General features: G+C 39.7%; 1 protein-coding gene across 2 annotated transcripts in view; it reads right to left on the minus strand.

Moving 5' to 3' along the window:
* The window catches only part of Unc13c (unc-13 homolog C), a 427,364-nt gene that overhangs the window by 328,066 nt on the left and 72,612 nt on the right, over window positions 1-26,686 (minus strand). For both annotated transcript variants that reach the window (XM_050125822.1, XM_050125813.1), the window contains exons 2-3: window positions 12,959-12,981; window positions 12,315-12,379 (exon numbers count right to left, since the gene is read on the minus strand). In XM_050125822.1, coding sequence (XP_049981779.1) covers window positions 12,315-12,379; window positions 12,959-12,981 — 88 coding nt within the window. The remainder of the gene's footprint in view (window positions 1-12,314; window positions 12,380-12,958; window positions 12,982-26,686) is intronic.

Here is a 26,686-nt window from a genome sequence, read left to right on the forward strand (position 1 = left end):
ACCCACGATGGACTTAGGCTAGAATCTTCCCGGTAAGCGCACCTTGGGGTGCTTACACACATCATTAAAAATGGGCTAGTCCAGATGCGAGAATTGGCCTGTAAGGGCTAGAGTTCATGGGCCAAGCAGTTCTTAAATGAATACAGTTTGTGTGTTGTTATTTCAGGCATGAGCTAGCCAAGTGGCCGGGGTGTTGGGGACGCAGCCCCGCCGCTCCTATTTCAACATGCTAGCCACAGGACAACATGTTTTTACTCTCCAGTCCTATATATTGTGTATGCCATCCTCTCAATCACTTTATTAGCTCAACAAAACAAGCCCAAGAGGAAAGGTGGCTGCCTTTATCACATCTTCTACCCAGATCCTAAGGACCTGTAGGATGAACAGGGCTTTTTCACTTGCTGTGCTCTGAACAAACCTACTGACTTGATGCCATGGGACACATTATTGTCTTCTTCCATGAGTTTTTCTCTTTTAAGTCTATGGATATTAGCATTAATATTTTGTCAGACTTTGACTAAGCTTGTGCTATCTGCTCCACTGGCCTAAAGAGTCCAGATGCTAGAGAAACTCTGGGTATCCTGTCAGCATGTTTAGTAGAGTTCTACTGTAGCTGGATTGATAACAAACACAAAATTGCTAGCTATTAATGTATAATAAGTGTGATGCATTGCCAGTAAGGAAATGCTCAGTGGTAGGAAATAGAAAGATTTTCTAATCAGTGGAAGGATCTGGGTCCAGCTTTGAAAATAACAACACAAGTGGGCCATCCTGATGAAGATGAGGAAACAGCACTTTTCCCAGGCTGTATCCCTGTGACAGGCAGAAGAGAGTTGCAGCAAGGACTGACAATTACGACCAAGGAAATGTACCGGGTAGGGACCCAGACTGAGAGACTACTTTCCCAAGTGTGAGTTCATGTGCTTTCTTCAGCAGATCCCAAGAAGAGGGGCTGTGTAGGGGAAGTGTGTTGCTCAACTTTCTCATGGCAGGATCTAGTGAGCTAGACATGCGTGTTATCTTACAGGAACAACATAGTCCTCAGCTGGGGCAGTTAGATTCTCCAAGATCGTCCAGAGTGGACAGTAAGCTGTTCACTTAGGATTTTTCCAGTTTGATGTCTAGAATTCTGCATCTTGGAAAATCCCTCTTTTGTATTCAGAATATTCTACCTTTGAGCATCACAAAGTTGTAGGTTTTTGGCACTCTGTATAAAATTATCTGCCCCCCCCCAAGGGATACGAAGTTGGGATACATTAAATGATTCTGGGAATATAATGTAATGTGACTGAAATTCATTGCCTGTGGTTTTCAAATCCGTCAGTGAGACAGAGATTCTGTAGTGGCGGCTTCGAATCTACCTATTTCAAATACCTATCCCTCAGCCATTTTTATTATATGGAGGGATTATACTGTGACAATGTCACCTTTCTGAAAAGGTTTGTACTTGGATTGTTCTAACAGCGACGGTTTGTACACACCTCAGGCTCCGGCCTTTCCTACCTGGCACTATTGAGTACAACATCAGGATAACGAGCTGGAGGTACAGTGATGCTTATCATGGCTGACAGAGTTGTGTGAAAGTCCTCAAAGCAAAAGCCATGCCAGGCATGTCTGAGTGCACCTGCTGGAGGAGACTAGTGTCTCTCTAAACATTATGTCTTTCATGCTTTTGACAGATGACTCTGCCCTAGTTGTAAAAACCTATACAGTGCTGTGAATAGAAGCTCACTGGCTTTCCTCTCATTTTCCTCTCCAAGGATTTGTTCAACTGCGATTGTTTTAAAAGGCTCAGGCACTCACTACTTTATGATATTCAGAGGCTACTGCAATGCTTCCTATGTGTGACCAGATATTCAGATGTTCAATTACCTCTCCAAACATACCTTGTCTATTACTTTTCAATTCTTTGGACAAGGACATGAAGCAGTCCCATTGCTTGCCAAAATATCACAAGAATGTAAAGCACAGGGTGTGTAATACTGAGGATAATGCATAATAGAACCGATCTAGAAGTGACTATAGTTATCTGGAGATTCTATCAATCTGACATAACAGTGAAGCCATGAAGTCCTGCAGTCATGTAGTCCCAGTCAAATCTTAGCTTGACATTTAGACCTTACTTCAGCTTGAGCACGCAGCACATCTATAGCCTCAGTTATTTTATTTGTAACATTATCATTCTTTACCTGATTCAAAATTTGTTATGAGAATTAAAGTAAGTGCTACACTGTGCTTCAATATGGGTTGGGTATAACATGTCAAAGAGTATTAGTGATGGGATCATCAGGATAAATATGCATGAGACGCTGTTCCATTTTCTAAAACACCATCTAAAATGCCTCTTTGTAATGACCTTATCATATAACTATGGTCTCCAAATAGTAAAGGGGGCTTCAGAGCAAGCAGCTTCTTCGTCTGCTAGTTGGAGAAAGAACCAATGTGTCTTGAGAACTACACCACTGTTCCAGCAGCAGGCTGTTAAATATTTAAGAAGGTGCTATGGATTAAGGAATTTGTTACTTTAAATGAGGAGTGAAATATTATAAGGCTGCAGAAGCATATTATTTTATGAGCTGTGATTATTTTCTTGCTCTGTTGTATCATTATTGTATAGGCTACAAAGATAATCTGTTAACTTCCTTCATGGGATATAATAATGTTTATTAAATAAGACTGAAAATCATGCTAATTTGTGTGCTTTCTTGGGAAATATAATGGTCACTCTAGAGTTATTAATTACTCCTCATTGAATTTTCTTCTGGCATTTTTAATACTAGTTCTACTTAATGTGACACGTTGGGTTGAATCAGCAGGGTTAGGAACCAGGGCCTGCATGATAACTTCCTCTTGTTTGGTGGGATCACACTTGTGTTTTGGCTTGGTCATTGTTGTGGTTTGAATAAGAATGAACCCCATAGGCTCATACATTTGAACACTTGATTCCTGGTTTGTAGAATTGTTTGGGGAGAATGAGGAGGTGTGTCCTTTTTGAAGGAGGTCACGGGGGCAGGCTCTGGGGCTTCAGAAGCCTTCTGTCATCTCCATTGTGTCTTCTGTTTCCTGCTTGTGAGAGGTCAGATCTTAGATGCTGCTGCAGCTGCCTGCTGGCATCTGAAACCAAAATATCTAACTATAAAGTCCCAGTTAAATGCTTCCCTTTATAATGTATCTTGATCAAGATGTTTTATCACAGCAATAGAAAAATAAACTAATATAGAAGTTGGTGCTANATATTGTCTGTTTCGTTTTTGTGGGATGTGGAAGATCTTGGGACTTTAGACTAGAAAAGTAGTTGAAGGCTATAAACAGAACTCAGTAGGCCATCCTAGTAAGTGCTCAGAAGACAGTAGTGCAGAGAACAGTACAGACTGTGGAGATCAGCTCAGGAAATTTCCAGGGGTCCAGTATTAACAAGTGGGCCCAATATATTTCTTGTGACATTTTGATGAACAGTGGGGCTGCTTTCTGCCCTTGTCCAAAGAATTTGCCTAAGGCTAAATTTAAAAGTAATAGGCTAATTTCTTTGGCAAAGGAGATTTCAAGAAAGCTGTGTTATTGACGCTGTCGTGTGGTTATGAGTCATCATGCTTAAGCAGGCTACCCTGAAAAAGAGCAAGCGGGGCAAAAAGAAACACAAAATGTACAGTTTGAAGAGAAAAAAAATACACAAAAAATTTAATGTTGTCACCAAGACTTGTGTGGACAAAAAAAAAAATCCTATCTGAATTGGAATAAAGGGAGGGGTGCCCTTGGGTTAAGACCCTCCCCAACTAGGCTTCCAGACTGTGAGAGTAAATGCCTAAAGAACGGTCTGTTCTTAGAAAACAACAATAGACAAAAACTGCTGCAAATGTGCTTCAAAAGCACCAGACCCTTCCCAATCGGGCAGCATCATTCACATGGCCGTGACTCTAGAGTCATGAATGCACATGGGGAAAGGGGTTCTAGAATCCTCCTCCCCAGGTAAGGAGAGCTGATGAGGCCAGGAAGTGTGTGGCAGGGCAGTTCCTTCATGAAGGTCCTGAGAGGGCAGGAGGCCTTAAGAGGCCACTCTGTAAATCTGTGAAAGGGAATTCTGCATTTCCTTGGAGACCTCAAGATGCTGGAGATGCCAGAATCTTGGCTATCTGCCAAAGGAGAGCTGCCGACAGGGAGTTTAACTAGTCCAGGTATGTTGATGGTAGCAAAGACAGAAGGGTAGAACCATATAAACCTTCTGATACCAGAAAAAGAGTTGTAGGATTTGAAGTTTGTCCTGCAGGGTTTCCACCTTGTTTGTTTATCACTATGTCTCTATTTTTACCTTTTGGAATGTGTGTGTGTGTGCGCGTGAGCACGTGCGCGCATGTGTGTGTGTGTGTGTATATATATATACACACACACACAGACATATATAATTCTGTGTCATTGATTTTTGATTTTACAGGGCCATTTGAAGACATTGCCTGAAGTCTCAGAAGGGACTTTGTACGTCAAAAAGGGTTTAGACTGAAAAACTATGAGGGAATTTAAAATTGGACAATGTACATTTTGCATTTAAGATATTGCCATAAATCAATGGGGGCAGGGAATGGAATATGGTGGGTTGAATGAGAATGCCTCCCATAGGCTCATATATTTGAATACTCAGTCCCTAGTTGGTAGACCTGTTTGTAAAGGATTAGGACATATGGCCTTGTTTGAAGAGGTGTACCACAGGGGCAAACTTATGTTCAAAGGCCTCCGATCACCCCCAGTGTGCGCTCTGACTCCTGCTTGTGAGATGTGAGCTCTCAGCTGCTGTTTCTGCCTCCTGCTGCTGTGCCTTTGCTACACTGTCATGGACACCAATCCTCTGAAGCTGTAAGCCCGGTTAAATGCTTTCTTTATAAGTTGCGCCGGTCATGGTGTTTTATCACAGCAATAGAAAGGAAGTGAACACAGTTTCGAACATGGGTCATTATTCTACTCCCCATAACAGGTTACATTTTCTACAGTTACGTAACTGACCCTTTTTAAGGAGCGCCTGAATACCGATTTCATGAAGACAGAATTGTCTTCTCTTTCATCTAGAAGGTGTTAGAAGATTAAGCTGGATTCTGTGTGATGTATTTTAAACTCTCAGATTTATTCATGAATGTGAGGCAAGCCAGAGATGGAGAGATATGCCTTGAAGTTTTGAATATGTAAATGTTCACCAAGTTGATCACAGAGAAGCTTCTGGAAAAATGTGGTGTGTCCAGTGGTAATTTCCCTCAACAAGCATATTTCTCCTCAAGGCTATTATCTGGCAATTCTCTGGGGTAGTATTTTGCTGTGTAGCACAGGTTGGCTGCATGTTTGCAACCCCCCTGCCCCGTCTTCAGCCCGCTGAAAGGATGACCAGGGAGGTTACTATAGCTGCAACTCTCCTGACAATCCTTAATAAAGAATCTAAGTCTTCCAAGGATGAACTTTTCCCACAGGCTGCTGTGTTAGGTAGATCCTCCTATGATGCTCCACGGCCAAAGAGAAGATGGCTTGCACTGGATAAAGTCGGTTTTTTTTTGTTGTTGATCCCGAGGAAGAAAATCTTTGAATGGGGTCAGGATGGTGAGGTTGAGGATTATGTTTATGTCCTTGATTTTTCTGAAAAGGGATCAGCCTTGCGAGTTGTACAGGGTATGGCTGACATCACTGAAACTGACAGGATTTTACTAAGCACCCAGTCTGGAAAGTACAAGACATAAGTTATCTTCTAACAAATTAACAAGAGTTACTAGCCTTACAAAGTAGGGGAAAGTGAAACTTCTGTTGGATTTTTCATTTGCTTGTTTGTTTGAGATGGGATATTGTATAATCCTGGCTAGCCTCAAAATCATTATTTTGCTGAGTGTGACCGTGAGTTCCTGACCCTCCTGGCTATGTGGATTACAGGTGTGTACCATCATGTCCAGTTCAGGTCGTGCTAGAGAGCAACTGCAGGACTGTGCATGCTAGGCAAGCACTTTACCACATGAGCCATGTCCCAAGTTTCTGGGGTGTGGTTCAAACTGGCGCTTAGTTACCTAACAAAGAAAATTCAGGCCCGAGCTGAGCTAACCATGCTGTGCATATGGATTATGCCAGCAGAGCTGAAGGTGGTTGTGATCTCCTCCAAAGGGAAGAGGATTTAATATGGGTGTGGGGTCATCCTCTGAGAACACGGCATCTAAAAACCGTATGTATCTTCCATAAGAGACAAAGAATTTTCATGCAATCAATAAAATTCCGGGTTGCGTTTATCCCCATTCATGGGTGTCATAAATTACAGTGGTAAAACTTGATTGGTGTTCAGGATAAGGTATGTCCGCTCAGCAGGAAGACTTCACGGAAGCTAGTGGGCACCGCTGTCTGTGCTGTGAGTGTGTGGCAGAGCCAGGAGTTGCTCTTTCCTTTCACACCTCTTTCAGCTTTCATCGCTACCTCTGCCGTAACTGTGCCTGGAACTGGCTGATATGTTTTCTCTGCAATCCTTTAATCCAGCTACGCTCCTTCAAATGACTATTCAATTTCAGAAATTAATAGGTGCTACATGAATGAAAAAGGCAAATGAGAGCATGGGAGGATGAATACTGCATTCTTTTTATAAAATAGAGACAGAAATCATTAAATCTATTCAAATTCACACAGAAGTATCAGCGTTTCACAGCGCAGATGAAGACGGGTTGGTATGCACTTCTGAGTAGGAGAAGATTGTGTATAATGAGACTACTCTTCAATAGCACAGAGATTGGACACAACATGAGCTGGAGAAACAAGCCATAGCTGAGGTCAATGGCAGTGTGGACGGAGGCTAAAAATATAGATTTATGATTAAAGTATTGCACAACAATGAACTGTGAAATTAGTCTCTGTTTCCATCCCAGAATTTTCCTGAAGTTAACTATCTCTAATCCAGTCCTAAACTAAAGCAAGATCTTTGCTTTGGAAGGAAGAGAAATACCCCAGGAAGCACCTAACTGGAAGTTAGAGTTGGGGGTTTCCTCTTTCCCTCCCCCATGACCCGTATTAGTGTGCCTGGCACAGATTGTATGCTGTGGTCTCACTACCAAACTCTTGGAGACCTTCAAGCAGGAGGTGGAGAAATATAAACACAAAAGCAATGTCAAACTTGTCCTGGAAATTCAGAAAAAATTCACCCAGTTGAATGAATATTGTATGCCCCTGACTCAAGGTAGATCCTAGAACAAGAGACAGTGAGAACTGTTGCTCCAGGTGAGTCAGAAAACAGAGAAACACCAGGAAGTGTGTTGGCTTGTGTGCTTTTGCACGTCATGCTCATGGGAACAGCCTTGAAAATCTGAGATTCTTTTTTCTCCCCAGTTTGAATCATTTGAAAATGAAGTCAGACTACAACGCCTCCTCCCCCTCCCTGAGAGTCTCTCAAGAGCTGTTCTCCATTTTTCTTCCTTCCTGCTCTGATTTTGCCTCCTCTCACCAGGGCCTCTTTCCTAACAAGGATGAAGAATCCTGCTACTGGTGTTGGAAGATATCCGTGTGTAAGGAAACAGAGGCAGGCCATTTCCGAACCATGAACCTGCCACCACTTGAGCTAAAGAAGCAGCCATCTTGAGAAGCATTCTGCAGAGAAAAAATTGGAGGGGGGGGGATCTCCATTTTGAAACTGTCCTTCTTTACCTCTAGGCTGCAGCATTTTCTTTTAAGTAGCATTTGATTTTTATCACTTACAAGTCTTCCTATTTTTTTTTTTCACTTTCTGACTCTGTCCTTGCACCTTCAACACGTGGACAACAACTTTTCCCTCAGGGAAAGCAGGCTTGATCCTGTCTCAGATGCACATAGCACACGTGGAACCACCATAGACCCGCTGGCATGCTTCTCTGTTTTAGACAATCTCATTGAAACTTTTGGTCTTAGAGCAGGAGCCCCCTGAAGTATGGCCAGGCATAGGCCACAGGTAGATTTTGGTGTTTTTCCTACCTACTTGATATAAAGGTAAAGACTCCTATTACCAGGGGCTCGGGACAGCCTAGTTTCTGCAAGCCTGTGTTGTAGGAGCGCCTATGATGGTGTGTTAGATGGTGTGAACATTTCTGAGTGCCTCTAAGCAGCATGGCTGGAGAGGAACAAGCTGTAACATTTCTTTAATTCTCCTTCAGACAAGGCTGGCCCTTGGGGAGTAAGGCACAGTCAACCACTGAACTGCTCCTGATGCAGTCAGGGAGACTGACAACAGGTGTCCAAAGAAGGACCCTCCAAAAGATGTCATTCTAATTAAAATGAGGGTTTATATTAGAGAAGTGTCCCATACTGTCTCATCCATAATTATTTACTCAAGTGGTTTTGTTTCACTGTGGCTGGGTCCCATGGAAGGTAGATTCAGATACTATGATATCTGTTAGAGATGATTTGGTGAGAACATGGTAGTCCGATGTCAGCCTTGTGCTGCCCATCTCCAGAACCCACAGCAGTATACATTCCTGAGCTGCCTTTCTCACAGCTAAGACTGGATCTGTAGAGATCATGCAGCCAGCTGCCTACCCCAAGCAGGGATTCTCCAAGGAGGTAGCCTTTTGCCTGTGGCTCCCTGTGGCTCTGTCCAACAGGTCCTTCTTGTGTTTGGTATAAGGTTCCTCAAATGTAAGCCCTCTTCCTCCCCCTGCCTGCTGCCTTTCCAGATGTTAGAACTGCACAATGGGCTTTTGTTGCCTACACCTGCTTCCTTCCACTTATCACTGAGACACTCCTGGACACCTCATGGCAAACTAGCGAAGTGCCCATGCATGCTTTTTGTATGATTGTTTTCTTTACACTCATGACAAAAATTACCCAAACTTTATCAAACTAGGGACTTGACTGAGATATGTGATCCCTTCCAGCCTTCTCCCTCTTTGTATTTTCTCTCTCCTGGTTCCTTTCCCAGAGGCTTTCAGAATCTTCACAGTGACAAAATGGAACCAAGCTTGGCATATCCTTTCTGGTTGCTTGGCATATCCTTTCTGGTAGCACCAAGAGAGGATGTCTAAAGAGCCGAGTGAAAACCAGAATGTGGAATCGTTAGCTCTCTGATCTAGTTTCAGGAAGTGTGTGCTGTTTTTCACCAATTCCAGGGAAAGCAGGGAAGGGTGGGTATAGCTTAAGCTGGAACGGATAAGGGGTGTGAAAAAAGCATGTGAAAGACAAGACATGCAGCCATCAAGGAGCGATGTCTTCCTACTTCTGAAGTTAGATTGACTCAGTTTTCCAGGACAGCAATGTGTGTGATGAAGAAGAATGACAGCCACACTGCCTGGTGTCTGGAAAGATGCCAGTTGTTTTCAGGAAAGGTAAAATAAGCAAATATTTCTGAAATAATACTCTCTGGGTTTTTTTTTAAAGGTAATAAGCATTCAGGCAGAGACAAATCTCTCTCTCTCTCTCTCCCCCTCCCTCCCTCCCTCCCTCTCCCTCTCTCTCCCCCTTTTCTCCTACACACACACACACACACACACACACACACACACACACAGAGGCAGTGGAGAAAGCATGCTGATTACATATGAGGACTGATTTCTAGCATGTGCCCCAGTGTTAGGGAGATAGGAACAGGCAGGTGCCTGGCCTTGCTGGCCAGTCAGTCTCATGGAGTCAGCAAGTTCTGGACTCAGAGAAGGATTTTTACCTCAAAAAATAAAGTGGAGAGCACTGGACATCAACATTTGACCTCCATGCAGTATAGCACACAGGTACATACACATACACACACATAAATATTAAATTCATACCCCCCACATAAATTTATATATAACACATATAATAAAAATATGAGTGCAGAACTCTGTTGCTGTCACACTGAAAAGGATCCATGTCCCAACATGAGTTATGGGGTCAAGGGGTTTATGATATGATGGGCACCGCGGCAGGTGGGGGTACCCACATCCAGTATCATGACAGTATGCCACATCGCATCTTCACAATCAAACTAGAATACAGCTTACATGATTTTTGAAGTTTACCCTCTTATTTAACTTTCTGAAAGATTTTAGTAAACAAAGAAATAGCTTTTATAGGCTAGTGAGGAACTGAGTTGTTATAGATAATCTATGAACTTCCTATGGATATTCCTTAATGCTCTGACATTAGAAATGGGAGCCATTTATCACATATTTATGGGCATAATTTAATACACACTGAAATGGTTAGTATTAATTTCCAATTGGCACATCTCTAAGTCGACAACAGAACAGCATCTGAGAAAATTTAAAGCATTATCTCAATCCCTTTATTGATGTGGGAAGACCTGCTCACTGTGGGCAGCGTCATACTTAGACTGGCCATCCTGGAATGAATGAAACGTCTGCACTCAGGGTCTATGCCTCATTGGGGATGCAATGTGAGGGACCAGTTGTTAGTTCCTGCTCCTGTGACTTCCCCACAGTGATGGACTGTAACCCAGGACTATGAGTTCAAATAAACAAACCCTCTTCTCCCATAAGTTGCTTTTTTTAAAAAGATATTTCATCATAGCCACAGGTGAAAGCTAAGATATATACATAACAAATACATATTCAACATTTTTATTGGGGAAAATTAAATGTTATAAATATTGACACACACACACATTTACAAGAAGTTTAAGCCTGAAGCCTCAGTTTAAAGCAGCTAGCATGTAACTCTATATAACTAAAGAAATCAGCTAAGGAAATGTGAATATTGTAAAACAATGGCCTATAAACATCTATGTTTTAAAAAAAAACTCAAAATCTATATAGAATTTTTGCTTCTCTTTATATTGTAGACAAATATATTAAACCTTTAACATATTAACACCTAACACATGTTCATAGGTATATAAACATTTACATACATGTATATAGTTACATAAGCGATGTCTCCATCTTATTTCAAACATTACACTTAAAAATCCAACCATACCTGCACATATGCTCATATGCCCATATGGATGGGGGAAATCTCACAAGGCCTCACCCCTCCATGAAGAAATATGGGCAGGTAATGGCTACCGAGAGATGGAGAATCTAGGGATGAGTCCTCCGATAGGTCACCCAATCCTCAGTGGCCATGCCTAAGCCCATGTCCACATGAGCAACATTAAGTGAACTTAATAATTGAGTCCATGGGAAGAGTAGTGAATTTTGAGAGGGAAGTGGTGGGCACAGGAAGAGTTGCGGGGGGGGGTGTGAAAATGATATAAATACAGCACTCATGCATGAACGTCTCAAAAATTTATATTAAAAATATTTTACAGGGAAAAAGTCTAATATGTTTGTTACAGAACATTTGTGATCATGTTCTATAAAGCAACTTTGAGACTACTGCAGGAGAAATCATTAGTACTGTTATGTACATTTTTGAAATACACGCCTCATCTAGAATTAATGAAGTATAATGTTTTGAAAGACACACAGCTAAATGAAAAAGAGAAAAATACAAGCTGCAAGGTGACCCGGAACAGTGATTGAGCACATGAACTTTCAAATTCAATTATTTGGGTTTAAATATTGACTTTGCCATTTTCTCCATTAAGGGAAACCTCAGGTACTTAATACATCGATGTCCTCACTTGTAAAACGAATGTCAGAATAGTACTTACCTCCCCAGGCCACTGTGAGGGTTGAACCAGTCATAAATGAAGCAACTCTAACAGTTCAGGACAAGGCAACATTTACTTGGTACTTACTTACTCACATGTGGAACGACGTGACTTAGGTTAAAATCTGGAATTACGGCAATGGCAAAGAACTGACATTACAGGAAGAGATATGAAGACATATACACAGGGCAAGTGCAGGGAACATGTGTAGAGAGATGCCATGTGAATTTTGGGGCTTCAAAGAGGACAATCCTTATTTGGATATTTGTTATGTTTATGATTAAGTGTTAAACACTTGCTAGCTCATTCATGCAATCCTTTGTTATATGAAAAATAATGGTTATATCCATTGGGCTATGGATATGCAAAAATATTCATGCATAGGCAATATGCAAAGAAGCAGAATAAAAAGCTGGTCAGATGCCAGCAGTGTACGATGGCATGACTGTGTTTATGAATGAAATGATGATGTTAGGATCTACGGTGGTGTGGTAATATCAATCTCCTCCTTCTTGCATATGTCCGCATGAAATTACATACATATAATTAGGTATGTTATTAATTAAGAAAACTTCATTAAAAAGGAGCAGATAGTTAAAAGCAAAGCTATTACTGTTTTATATATATAAAACCCCACAAGACTGGCCATACCACCATGATCATCATGCAAACACATTGCCTTCAAAAGTCTACATTGGGAAGACAGCCAAGTGCTATTGATGGGTGGAATGAATTAGAAAGATTCAGATGTACTTACCCACCAAACACCTGGAGTGCGGAGAATTTGGAAGCATCCAAATCATTGCCACTTACTATGCGAGCCTTAAACGAATCACAAGAAAAACAAAACAAACAGGTGTTTAGCATAGTACAGCTACATGTGGCAGACTGGGGGACACAGGCTGACTGCACTACACGGGGAGCACCTATGATGATGGGGAGCACCTATGATGACGAATGCTAAGCAGGGTCAGCTCCAAGTCAAAGCTGTGTTTTGTGGGGGGGGGGGCGGTTTTGAGATTAGCTGCATTTTAAACAAAAGCACTGGAAATGCATCATGTTCCAAGTACTCTTTGCCCTTAACACTTGACAGGTTGCGGGGGAGACCATGAATCAGCCAGGAAGGTCTGGACTTAGCCAGACCTGAGAACAGATGCCATGTTTGACCGTAGCAGACCCCTGGGTTGGTGAGTATAAGCTAAATAGCGCAGCTGGCAAGGTGTAACCCCTTCATAAATGCGACACACTGGGGGACACTTAAAGGACAAAGAATGGAAAGCCGGGGAGACATGCATTTTCCACAACTCAGCAGAGAAACCAAAACAAGGCCAACAGGTCACAAACGAACAGGTACAAAAGACAAGATCCGTCAGGAGAGAAGAAAAAAAGTGTGATTAAAACCTTTTCATCCACAGAGCTGCTGTCTGGAAGAGAATCGGGAGAAGAAGGGATACATGTTAGATGGAGTTTTCCAGAAACTATTGAACATACACATGAACTGAGTCATCGAAACTATTAAAAACTCTAAAGGAACCATTCCAAGGCTGAACCCCAAGGGAATGAGGGACCACAGAATCTCATAATGTAAATTGCTAGAATTCTGAGAACACTTAAGAAGCAGCAGTGTGAATTCTAGATTTAATAAAAGGAAATGTGTTCTACAAAGAAGACAATTGAGGAAACAGAGGGCTCGGGGTTCAACTGAGACTCCGCCACTTACTACATGTGTTGGACTAGCTACCCAGCACTCTAGAGTCTGAACCCAAATCTAAATGAGGTCACACATGCCTCTTGTTCACAATACTGCTGAGAGGCTAAATACTTGGCAAAATTCAAGCTATATTCTAGCAGTTGTATTAAGGAATAATGACTACAGGGATTAATTTTATCAGAGTATTCATCCGAGCTTTCTGACATCTTGAAACTTGAGTTAAATTAAGAAGAGTCTCTCTTACACATATCAAGACTGGTGTCTGCAAAGATGAAATGACTGCGGATCACTAAGGCAGTATGTGGCCGATGAAAGCTCAGATCCGGGGCCTCTGGCCTTCCACACAGTGCTTTGGAGACTCAGAGTTCTAGGTGAACCACACAAAGCAACGAGGCTGGTGCATCTACAACCTTTTAGTGCAACTTGGGACAAATCAGGGCCTGATATATTCCAGTTCAGTTGAACATGGCACCAAGTCCTGTGAGCTCTCAGGGGTGTTTATTGAGTTGCTGTTTTTACAATCCAGTCTGAATCTTCCAAGACCATAGGATATGGTCCTCTGGGCCTTACAAGGAATATTGCTCTTAGATTTATGCACTTTTGCTTGAAGAATAAAGCTGGAAGAGTGTCTCTACACAAACTGGCATGGACTAGAGCTGGAGTTACATTGTTGTTCACTCAGTCCACCCCCACTTTTAAATACAGACAAACCTCAGTAAGACAATGTCCCCAAAGTCACATAGCTTAACAACCATCATTCCTGATGACAGTCTGAAATTTGTTCATATTTTGACTCATTAAGTATGGATTGATGGCTATAAGTAAATATTTTACATAGATTTTATAGTGTCTCAGGATTGTCTTTAAATATAAGATAAAATTAAGTATTTTAATAAGTAATAAAATATGAAACTTATTTGTGCCATAAATATTTTAGAAGCTGTGTAAAATGTAGCAAATAAATTTAAGTATTATTTAAAAAGAATAATATCCTATCCAAATGATTCCCAACCCACAGATGACTCCAAAGCATGGAATGACTAGTGTCATGTGACACATGAACGGATCATACGTCTGTGAGTCAGACAATCTGCCTAGGACTTCAGGGAGAACTAAAGGTTTTCTGCCCAAAGTTCCTAATAATTCTTAGAAACCACTTTAAAATAGGGCTGGACTGTGTCTTGCTTAAGTTTAATGTTACTGAAATCATTTATTTATACATTAGCCCACCTCCATCATTAAGCACAAAATAGAAGTTCTTACTATCAGTTTAGCTTATTTCTAGATGTCCTGACCAATAGATATCCAAATATGTAAATAAATAATGCAAGTATTAGAAGTTGAGCTACAAAATTTTTTGTATTTTTCAGGATTTATAACTTTATAGCTACCTAAACAAAGTAAAACAAAATCACTGGGAAATTGCAGTCATTAATAAAAGAACAAAGAAATCAACTCTCTAGTCATTTAAAAAGTTATTATCTACATAATACCAAGAGTTGGCTTTGAAAAACAAATTAAAAGATCAGATTTAAATAGTTGATATTTTGAGTGAATAACTGATACTAGATGTTTCCTATTGATATATGTTTCCCATGTCAACTATGCAACTGAATGAGTCACCCTCCAAGGTCAATGCTACTATGCTGCTGGTAATCTTGTCCACTCACTGTGCATTCGTTCACTCACTCACTCACTCACTCACTCACTCACTCACTCACTCACTCATTCAACACATATTTACTATCAATGGACCCCTTTTGTTCTTTTCGAAGCCTTTCCTACCTTTCTATTACATCCCCTTGCCACAAAACCTTTCTAAAGTGCATATGTAACCGGTTCCCCCATATTTCACAACCCATCAGTAATAACCAGTCTACCTGTGAAAGTTTCATCCTAAGTTACTCCACTTTTCCGACTCTTTTGTCTCCTACAATTAATCTTCAGACATTCAGCATACAAGTCCCACTGCATGCATTGTCTTTGAAATCTTTGTTTTTTTCTTCCTCAAACCTCCACATTCCCTCCTCATCCAGATGAGCTTGCTGTTCTTTCAAACCTGTCTGAAGTCAGTTCTATGCTCTGGAAACTTTTTGTTCACCCAGGGTACAATTGCAAGTATGTGAGAGCCTTCTGACATGGGTTCTAGCAACCACATCAGGACCCCTCGGTAGGAACAACAAAAGATTTTATTTGCTGGGTCATCTCTCTAGTCCCCATCTTTTGGTGTAGGAGGGTCGTCTGTCTATGTGTTACTTTCATTGGTTAAATAAAGAAGCTGCCTTGGCCTTTTGATAGGCCAGCCCGTAGGTGGGTGGAGCAGACAGAACAGAATGCTGGGAGGAAGAAGGCAGTGTGGTAGATGCCATAGCTCTTCTCTCCGAGATGGATGTTGGTCAAGTGGCAATACACATTAACAGAGATGGGTTAAACTAATATGTGAGAGTTAGCCAATAAGGGGCTAGAGATAATGGGCCAGGCAGTGTTTAAATGAATACAGTTTCCATGTAATTATTTCAGATTAAGCTAGCCAGGCGGGACGGAACAAGGGGCCCGTGCTATTTTACAATAATCTTTGACTTTTTAAAAGGAAAATTCAGGTGATCTATAAAATATTAAAAATGTATCAAACCTGAAATAGTATGATTATGGAAAAATAATAGGCAAGAAGATAAAGGAGACACCAATAAACTAACATAACCTGATATGTAAGAAGTAATGACTAAGAAGGGACTCTTCATTATGAAAGAAGTCTTTTTCACAAGAAAAATCATGAGTAGGTGAATAGTGTTCAGCAATACATTATATATCTGGAATATTTATTTTATCTTTATACATATTCCACAAAGTTCATGTCCATTACAGAATTAAATATAAAACAATTAAAGGAAGAAAATTAGATACAAAGAAAAATTAGATATTAAAAACTGAGATAAAGACAATTCACAAATTAAAATACCACAATGGTAATTAAGTGTGAAAATTATCCAGTTTATTAAAACTATGCCTAATGATAATTACAAATTAACATGAAATAGAATAGAGATTAATTTTAATATCACTAAAATTAATTTCCAAGGATATTGAGAATATCATCAGTCAGAGAGTAGCATACATAATTGATGAGAGTAAAACTTATAAAAAATTATGATTAACTTTTTGTCAACTTGTTTGTGGTGCTTGGACAGGGTATTCTAGTTTGGAATATTGATGCTGAGGAAATCTTTGTTGTGGATGAGCTAGTCTGCCCAGATGCTTCTGTGAAGTTCTGAGCACAAAGATGTTGGGATGTGAAAACTGGGTCATAGGAGGTATGATTTATTCAGATGGAGAAGAGACTTCTTAGACTTGTTCTTATCAAAAAACAAAAAAAGAAGGTGGTGACACAGACACACACAGAGACCTAATAAAACCAAAGGTAGCATTGTGAGGACACATCTCAAGTAACCATTAGAATCTCTGAGAAGCAGAGGGTCCTCCGTTAGCATCTACAGAGGTTACAGGTCCCTATCAGGATCTTGACCTCAGGTTGCCTGTCTGCAGAGCTTGGAGACAATCAATGCCAGATATTTTAGACAATTTTCATTTGTAGTGCAATGGGATGATAAATCTTGGTAAGTCATATGTTTTCAAATATTAAAACATAACTTGTGTAGAGATCAAGTAAACAACTGATACTTGCAACAAATGATAGGAAAACTACACATGATGCAGTATCAAGGTATGGGTTGAAAATTGTACTCTATGATATAGATGAAAAATATAACCACTAATATCACTACATTTAGATAGTATATAAATTGTAGGGAATGTTTGTGGCATATAAAATAACAGTAAATCATTCTGACAAAGTAACAACTATATTAAAGGAAAAGTTATACACAGAGAGACTCTGAAGAAACGTCACCATACTAACAATCAATATTCTAACAATAGAATATATTTTCTGTTCTCTTTGTACTTTCTTTGTACAAAGAGATGTACTGCTGCAAACTGTAAAGTGACATAATATCTGCCCAATAGAAATGAGTGCATATTCTCCTTGAGTGAACATAGACTGTTTCAACAAAACAAATATTAACAAATGCAAAGATTGAAGTTTTGATTGAAGTTTCATGATCCAATTCATGAAGTCAGAAATTAGTGACAGGAAGAGCTCTAGAGAATTTACAAATATATGGAAATTAAATAACATGTTCCTGAGCAACTGGTGGGTCAATGAATAAATCATACAGGAAATCTTAAAACACCTCAAGGCTAAAAAGGTAGATGCTATACACCAATACACACAGAATGCAGAGCAAACCATAGAAGAACCATTTATAAGGATAAATGACCATGTTAAGAAAAAAGAAAGCCCCACAATGGGCTAATTTTATATTTTAAAGAAGTAGAAAATAAAACTAATCTCATAGTTATCAGAAAAAGTATTAATACTAAGTGATAGAGCAGGAAAAAATGAATCAGACTAGGAAGAAGACAGAAAATATGTAAAATTAAGAGCTGTATTTTTGAAAGTATAAACAAAACTAACAAAATGAAAGCACAAATTATACCATAAGAGCAAAATAAATATGAAGAAAGCAAAAAGCTATGTTACTTCAGAGGAACATAATATCTCTCCAACAGCAGGTTACAAACATCTAAAGGATAAAATATGTGATATCTAAAATAATTATAAAAAATGTCAATGAGATTTAATGAAATCAGACAACCATTTAATGATTAATGCTATATGAACAAGCAATTAGTCAAGAGAGATTTTTGAGAGAGAACCACACAGAAACTTAGAAACAAGGTGCTCAGTAAGTCAAATGTACAGTGTGTTGTATGTACGTATGTATGTATGTATGCATGTACATATGTATGTAGGTATTTGAAAGCACCAAAACCAAACTGAATAAAGAGAAGAGGGAATATTCAAATTTGAAGAGTCCTTTTTAGTAGCAGCAGTAGACAAAATAAAAAGCTGAATAAAAACATAAAATATGGAATATCTAAGAAGTTTAAGATGTGATCAAATGAACAAATACCTATTTTTTTAAAAAGAGGAAAAACAAAGTTGAGGGAATATAAAACTACTTAATGTAATTAAAGAAAAGCAGTCATTTCATCGTTCTTGGAGAAGTATAGGTATACATGTACAGAGGCCAATATGACCAATAAATGCTTGGCTAGAAAGACGTCACCACGGAATCTTACATTCAAATTGTCAGAGGCAGAAGAGAAAGAAAGACTTCTAAAATCGGCATGAGAAAAGCTCCAGACTCCCTTTAAGGGAATCTGCAGTAGACTACCATGCCTTTACCATTGGAAGAGAAAGGAATGAAAACCCTTGAGTCCTGAATCAAATTAACTACAACCCAAGAATACTACATGGAACAAGGACATCCTTCAATCACAACCCATACATGGGGTTCTGCAGGATGAGTAGAGACAGGGGTATTTAAGATGACTGCAATCTTAGACAAGTATACAAAGGATGAATGATTAAACCAATTTTAATCATAATTCTCCGTTCCACCTGATCCCACAGCCATTCAGTCTCAAATAAACACACAGAGGTTTATATTAATTATAAACTATTTGATATATTTTTAGGCTTATTACTAACTATCTCTTACAACTTAAATTAACCCATAATTCTTATCTATGTTTAGCCATGTGGCTTGGTGCCTTTTCTCAGTAAGGCATTCTCATCTTGCTTCCTCTGCTTCTAGATTATGACTGCATCTCTGCCTTTCCTCTTCCATGAATTCTCCTAATATGGTTGCCTCACCTCTACTTCCTGCCTGACTACTGGCCAACCAGCATTTTATTAAACCAATACGAATAACAAATCTTTACAGTGTATAAGAGCATTATCCCACAGAAATTCATGAATAAAGCAGAGTACAAAATCAGCACACACAATGTGTTGATTTTTCTACATATACATATGATAAATTGAAATTTGCTGAGAAACCATGAAAATCATCCCACTGACAATAGTGACAAAAGTATAATGCCTTAAATAACAAATAAAACCAACAAAACCTACAAAACACTCATCAACAAGATAGAAGAATACGTCAAGATGTGGAAAGACCTCCCATGTTCAGGGACCAGAAGAATTTATTTGAAGTGTCTATATATGATCTGAAGATTCAAAACATCACTATAAATTATACTAAAATATCAGTCAGGATCTTTATATAACTAAAACAAAGAAAAGACATAGAGGAATTGGAATAGCCAAGCCAATTTTGACAAAGAATATCAAAGCTGAAAGCCTCGAAGTATTCGATTTCAAAGCCTTGGGACCAGAACATAACACTGCCAGGAATAGCACAAGCCAGCACAACACAACACACCAGAGGGAACAGAAAGAAAACCGCCCTTCTGCAGCTGATTGACTCCCAAACAAGTTGCCAAGAACATACATCACAGGTGGACTGACAGCCTCTTCAAGAAATGTTGCTGGGAAATACAGATTCCCAGAGTCGGTAACACTGAACTTGCCTCCTTACCCTCTCCTTCTGCATAAAGTTCAGGACTCATAAGAAACCTAAGTAAGAATCAAAATTTGAAGCCACTAGAAGACACCATGAGAGAAACACTTCAAGGCACTTGTACAAATAATGGTATTTCTGGCAGTACCCCCAAAACACAGGTAATAAAAACAGACTTTTTAAAAAGATGAAAGTAAGTTTCTATTGGTAATTTCTCTATACAAATAGAAAACCAAAAGCAAACCAAAGCCATAGTAACAAAATAATTTTTTTAGCTTTTTCTTTAATGTGATAAAAATGCATTTATTAGAATTCTACTGTAACGACTTTTTCTCTGCCCCAACGGTTGCCAAATAATGACATGAAGACTTCTTATTAGTTATGAAAGCTCAACCTTTAGCTTAGGCTTGTTCCTAACTAGCTCCTATAACTTAAATTAACCCATATTTTTTTGTTAATCTATGTTCTAATATATGATTTATTTTTACCTCTACATCATTTTGTGTGTCTGACTTAGTCTGCACCTTGATAGCTTCTCTGCCTCTCTTCTTCCCAGAGACCTTCCGTGCCCAGAAGTCCTGCCTATAACTCTGTCCTAGCCATATAAGGGCAATTTAGCTCTTTATTAAACCTATCAGAAGGCATCTTGGCAAAGACACATCTTCACAGTGTACAAAAAGATTATTTCACAGTCTATCATGAATAAATTAGCACACTTAATATCACGAACAACACAACTGTTACTGTTACCATTTCTAAAATACAGAAATTGAATATGTTCTAAAGCTCTTACTAAAGTAATGAGAAAAAAGTAATCGGTAATGATGCAGAAAATCACATTGTTTTGTTTAGAGACTAGTTGTGAAATATGTTAAGTAATTGCTAAATAATATCGGCTATGTGAGAAGTCCAAAATAGCTGCTAAGCTATTAAAATGGACAATAATACTATACAATACTACAAGAATTTTGTAAAATTAACATAAAAGTTCAATATTATTCCTATATTTTATTTGTTTTTATCATTAAATTAAAATGTGTAATATATGACTGTCTCTCTGTGGTGTGTGTGTGCATGTGTATGTATGCACACATGTGTGGTGCATGTATGTGAGGAAAGGGATACATGTGGAAGCTACAGGTTGACAAAAGGTATCTGCTGTCTGCATTCACTCTCCACCTTAGGTTTGATCATTTTTTAATTTTTATTTTATGTCCGTGAGTGTTTTTCCTGCATATGTACAAGTGTACCATATGCATGCAGTGCCCACAGTGGCCAGAAGAAGGCAATGGATCTTCTGGAACCAGAGTTTCACAGTTATGAGCTGCCATGTGGGTGTTGGGAACTGAACCTGGGTCCTCTGAAGGACAGCCAGTTCTCTTAACCATCGAGCCATTTCTACAGTCCCAATCTACCTTATTTTTTTAAGACAGAGTTTCTCATTGAATCTGAAACTTGTCGATTTGGCTAGACTGGCTAGCCACTGAACTCTACTGATCATCCTGCCTCTGCCCCCCACTGTTAAGATTATAGTCATGTGTCATCACTCTGAGCTTCTCTGTGGTTGCTGGGGATCCAAACTGAGGTCCACCTGTGTGGATGGTAAATGTTTCTCCTACTGAGTCATCTTCTCGCTCTGTAATTAAATTCTCAATCACCTGATTAGGAAAAACAACTGAAGAAAATCTACTCACAAAAATATACAATCAATCTAATACACCTAGAACAAAAAAAAAAAAAAAAAACTACTCAAATAAGCAGAAGATGTTTCCCAGCAAAAATATAAAGTTCTTTTAATAGCACTAACATAATGAATTGTCCATATTATTTTATAAGTAAGGAACATAGAAACCTACCACCTTCCTTTCTTATCCATGCAGTAATATTGTAAGAGGCTGCTTGCTCGTCCCGGCCGCCCAGAACCGAAATAACCACACAGAAACTATATTAATTAAATCACTGCTTGGTTAGCTCTAGCTTCTTATTGGCTAACTCTTACATCTAAATTTAACCCATTTATAGTAATCTGTATATTGCCACATGGCTGTGGCTTACTGGTAAGTTCCAGTGTCTGTCTCTGGTAGGGCTACATGGTTTCTCTCTGACTCTGCCTTCTTTTTTTCAGCATTCAGTTTAGTTTTCCTCACCTAGCTCTACTCTGCCCTATTACAGGCTCAATACAGTTATTTTATTAACCAAATGGTGTTGACAGCATACAGGGGGGAATCCCACATCACAGTAAGCACAGAGTCTGAGACATAACAACACAATAAAGAAATCTATGGTTGCTTACTGACCCAATATTTGGAGTCTCCATGTGTCTAATCCCAGTTTTCTGCATGCATTTGTAACAGTCCCTTCATACCATGATCCCACCCACTACTGAGTTCAAGGTGATCTTGTTTCAAGTCAAGAATCTCAAGAGATTTTCATTTTAATGTGGACACATGGGAGAAGAGAAAGGCAAATTTGGGTATGTCACTGCCCACCTGTTCAACTTATAGCCAGGGTTAGTCCTAAGCAGAAAGATGTAGTCTCTAGAAGAAGAAATTTGTGGCTCACCAAATCTTTGTCCTTCATATGGAAAGATGAGCTTGAAGGTAAATTTTTCTTTTTGTAGGTTCTACTCTACTCCTGTGGCCCTGCGTTTAAAGGATTTCCACCTAAGTGATTTCAGTGTAAGAAAATGACATGCTGATGGCAGTTCTCTTGATCATGGCTCCCTGGCCACAAAATCTGAAGCAAAAGAGCTATCACAATCTCTGTAAATCAAAGATTAAAAAAATAAAGGTAGAGTCAGTGTGGTGTGTGCGTGTGAGTGTTGTGCCTGCAGAACTCAGAAGATGATGTTGGATCCCTGGAGCTGGAGTAATCGGTGGTTATGAACTACCTAGTGTGAGTGTTTGAAACACACCTAGGTCCTCTGCAAAAGTAGTGTGTGCTCTTAACCACTGAGCTATCTCTAGTCTTTCAAAGATGGTTTTTAAATGTTCCCTCTGAATAGCCAGCATTCCTGTTTTCAGTCATAAGGAAGAACAGCATCATTTTCATGTCCACCATTCACAATTAAGTGCAATACTTCTTTATTTTCCCAAGGAATATTCTCCTCCAAAATTTCCTGTTAGCCAAAACACCCTATCTTATGATGACAGAGACCTCTTTCATCAATGATCCATGAGTTATGGAAAAGTATTGAGTCAAAGAACACGGAAATGTTTGGCAGCCACTTACTATGATGATGTAATTTCAGGAAGTTGGTCACTGAGAAATTGTACTGCCCAGGCTGTGCTGAGGAGGCATCAGAGGGTGAGTCAGAGCTTCTGTTAGGGTACTGCTTACATCACATCTTTCTGGGTTTCTAAATACGACTTTGTTGACAAAAATAATGTCTCTCTTAAAAAGGAGACTGCAACCATTGTATTTAGGTAATAAAACGAAGTTAGCTATTTGAATAGACAGGTCTCATGGGTTTTCTACACTTAACTCATTTAATGTTTATGGAATTCCCAGAACTGTGGGAAGATGTAATAGAAGATCTGTGGGGGCTGATAATTTCTGTCATCTATCCCTTTCAACTATAAGAACAGGATGATGCGCCTCCCAATATCAACACAGAAATGAAAGAATAAGTCCAATTTGTCAGCAGGACAATTCTGGTGTCAAATCACAGGAAGGAGAAGGTGGAATTTGTTCTTTCAAAAATGTTAGCATTGTACCCTGTGTTGGTTAGAAGAATAAAATTCCCCATGAATGGGCAGGGATGGCAGTCAGGATGTTTAACCAGAGCTGCCATATTCTGGGAAGTGCTCATTGGAGAAACGGATCACGTGTATGAATTTTTGGAAAGCTATCACTTAGCTGTCTGCACATGGAGGAGGAAGGACTGAGCTCCATATATTTCCTGCTGTGGTCAGCTTGCTGATCTTTAATGGGGTTGGGAGTGTGCTTCTGTTCAAGCAGTGGGGCACTAAGGGAGGGATTTTACTGGACCTCGTAGCTGGTGAGGAAGAGAAATCAGGCAACTTTTATTCCTACTGTTTGTTCTGGCTTGATGATCTGGAAAACTAATAACCATTAATTGTCACAAAAGGCGCCAAAGCTAGAGCAATAACGTCCACAGAGCATAAGATACACTTTTCCTACGGTGCTTAAAACCTCTTTTTAATCAATTTGAAAGCAACTACCAGAGAAAAAACTTTTTTCACCTATAATATTTTCATGAGAAGTCTTCTAGACACAGATGGAAATCTCACTTACAAGTGTATGCACTCAAGAAAGAACTCGATTGTATACTCATATCCCATTCTACCGTAGAAATTCCACCACTGTATTTCTCTTGGTTCCTTCTGGTACAGGATCTTTGCAAAGTCTGTCTTCCAAAGTATTCCTTAGGCAAGGCAAGGTATTATCTATAAATATACCTGTAATCATACCTGAGATGATATTTTGTTTTCTAAAATTTTTTTAAAATGTATCCATCTAATTGGAAAGGAGACTGGCATATACTTGCCATAACACATGTATACAGATCAGGGAACAGCTTGAAGGAGTCTGTTTTCTTTTAACATGGTGGTCCTGGGGATAGGACTCTGGTCATCAGGCTTAGTAGCAAGATGACAGTCCTGGATGGCATTTTCATCCCTCTTCTTCTTTTTTGGTTAAGTGTGGCAGGGAAAAGGTTTCGAAAGTCTATTATAGGGGGTGAGAGATCTGCGTACATTAAACCCTATCCCACAACTCACAGTCCACCCTTATGCTTAGTGATTTCTCCTCTTGTTAAGAAGCACTTTAAGAAGTTTGTGAGGGACACATCTTTCTGAATGAAAAGCTTACTTAAATTAAAAATACAGTTTCGGGTCTAGGAAGATGACTCAGCTGGTAAAGTGTTAGCTCCCCAAACAGTAAGACCTGAGTCTATATCCCCACCGCCCACATGTTAGAGAGACAGAGACAGGAGGATCCCTGGCACTCTGTGGGCAGCCAGTCTAGATGAACTGGCGAATGTCAGGTGAACTAAGAGACTCCATTTCAAAAAATAAGATGGAGAACAATTGATGAAGATACCCAATGTCAATTTCTAACCCTACACCCATGCACACACAACTCTATATACATATGCGTATGAGCCCACATATCCATGGATACACACACACAAGCAGCAATACAAAAATATGTGTGTCTCGGTGTTTTGTGTGTGTGTGTGTGTGTGTGATTTATAAAAAGCTATGATTTTATAGGACAGTTGCACAATATGTTTTACTTTTAGTTTTATGAAGCATGAGCTCAAGACTAAGACAGCTACAGATAAAACCACCTGTAATTCTAAGGCAGAAACATCTGTGTCTGCAGGAAGTGCCAAGAATGGAGACCGTGATGACAAACAGAACTTCCATGTTGCTGGGGATGGAATACAGCCCCCCCCCCCTAGTAGATGAAAGGCATAGAAGCTTGTGTCCAGATTCCAGACTTTGGCTCCATTCACTCTTTCAGAAACCACCAAGCTGATGGGTGTGGTGACACACACCTTGAATCCTGTCACCTATCTCCTAGGAGGCAGAGGCGTGGGCATCTCTGCGAGTTTGAGGTCAGTCTTGTCTACATACTGAGTTCCAATCTACCAGTGCTATATAGTGAGACCTTATCTCAGAAAAAGGGAAGAGAAGCAGCTCTCTCTTCTGAGGGTATGCAAACCACCCTCCCATGGAACAGTCACAGAGAATGCTTTGTCTCTGAGTGCACCGAGGAACAATTCTGTCTGAACAGCAGCCTGAGTCTGTAGTCTTCTCAACAGCAGTTCCTCTTTGACATTGCTAAATCAACCAGCGGAGAGGAATTCACCTGGCTTTTTAATCTCCCTCCTCTGTCTTCCAAGCGACACCACAAGGGTGGAGTAAATATTTCACACGACAGAACAGGGCAATTCACTTATTCTTATCTGGCCCTACAGAAAAATCTACTTGCTACAGTTTTTAAAAAGTTAAAGGGTCTTTCTGGGATCTGAAGCTTGAAATTCAAGCCTACTGCAACATCATGAATTTTTAAGGGGATTAATGTTTTGCTATATTGTGGTGGTTTTCTGAAGTAGTATTTAGTAAAATACATGTTATTTCAGAGGGAATACTGTACCAAGCCATCGTCTCCAAATACTTGCTCTAGAGCTCCACAAAGAAGACAGACATTTCTCTCAAACAAAAGTCAGTTAATCCTTACGTTTTGCTATCCGCTTAGAAATTTTTCTGTTTTCTTTTCTTCCCAATTTATACACCTTGGACTCAAGGTCATAGGACTTTTTTTTCCCCCTCCAAAGTTTTGTTTCGGTATTTTTTATACCATGGCCTCCCAGTCACAAGTGTCATTACCGTTTTGCCTCAGCTAAGACCAGTTTCAGGAAGATTTAGAAAAAAATGATTATGGTCTCAATCCTCTCAAAATCCAGCTCTAACCTTTCAGCAGGAATTCTCATTCCAAAGGGTGTTTCTTTTTATAAAATTCTAGGATGAAAATAAATGGACTTGGAGGGACGATCTCATTCATTCTTGTTTTCCTTAAGTAGATAGCAAAACCATCCCAAGGTAATGGCGGGGAATGCTAGCTCAGATCAAAGCTCCAGCTGACTCAATCCGCCTGCAGTGTCATCGATCACACTAATTCCCCTTGAACTAAGAGCTGAGTCCTCATTCTGAGGGGAAACTGCAGCACCGAAGCCAGTCGAGTCCCTGCTCTCAGCTGGCTTCTAAAGTTGCATCATAAATTTGAAAGCCTGCATCATTTTCGGTGTCTCCTGCAGCCTCTGGTTCTTTGAAGGATGAGAAGTCATCCGCCATCTTTCTTTTACACACTACATTCTAATTCGCGCTTCACATCTATTTGTGTCTATTAGCAACACAGGACGATAATTCAAGTGTGTGCAAAACCCAGGTAAGGCGC

Source organism: Alexandromys fortis, unplaced genomic scaffold, assembly GCF_014885135.2.
Source record: "Alexandromys fortis isolate MF-2015 unplaced genomic scaffold, M_Fortis_MF-2015_v1.1 scaffold_22, whole genome shotgun sequence".
NCBI classification, from domain to species: Eukaryota; Metazoa; Chordata; class Mammalia; order Rodentia; family Cricetidae; genus Alexandromys; species Alexandromys fortis.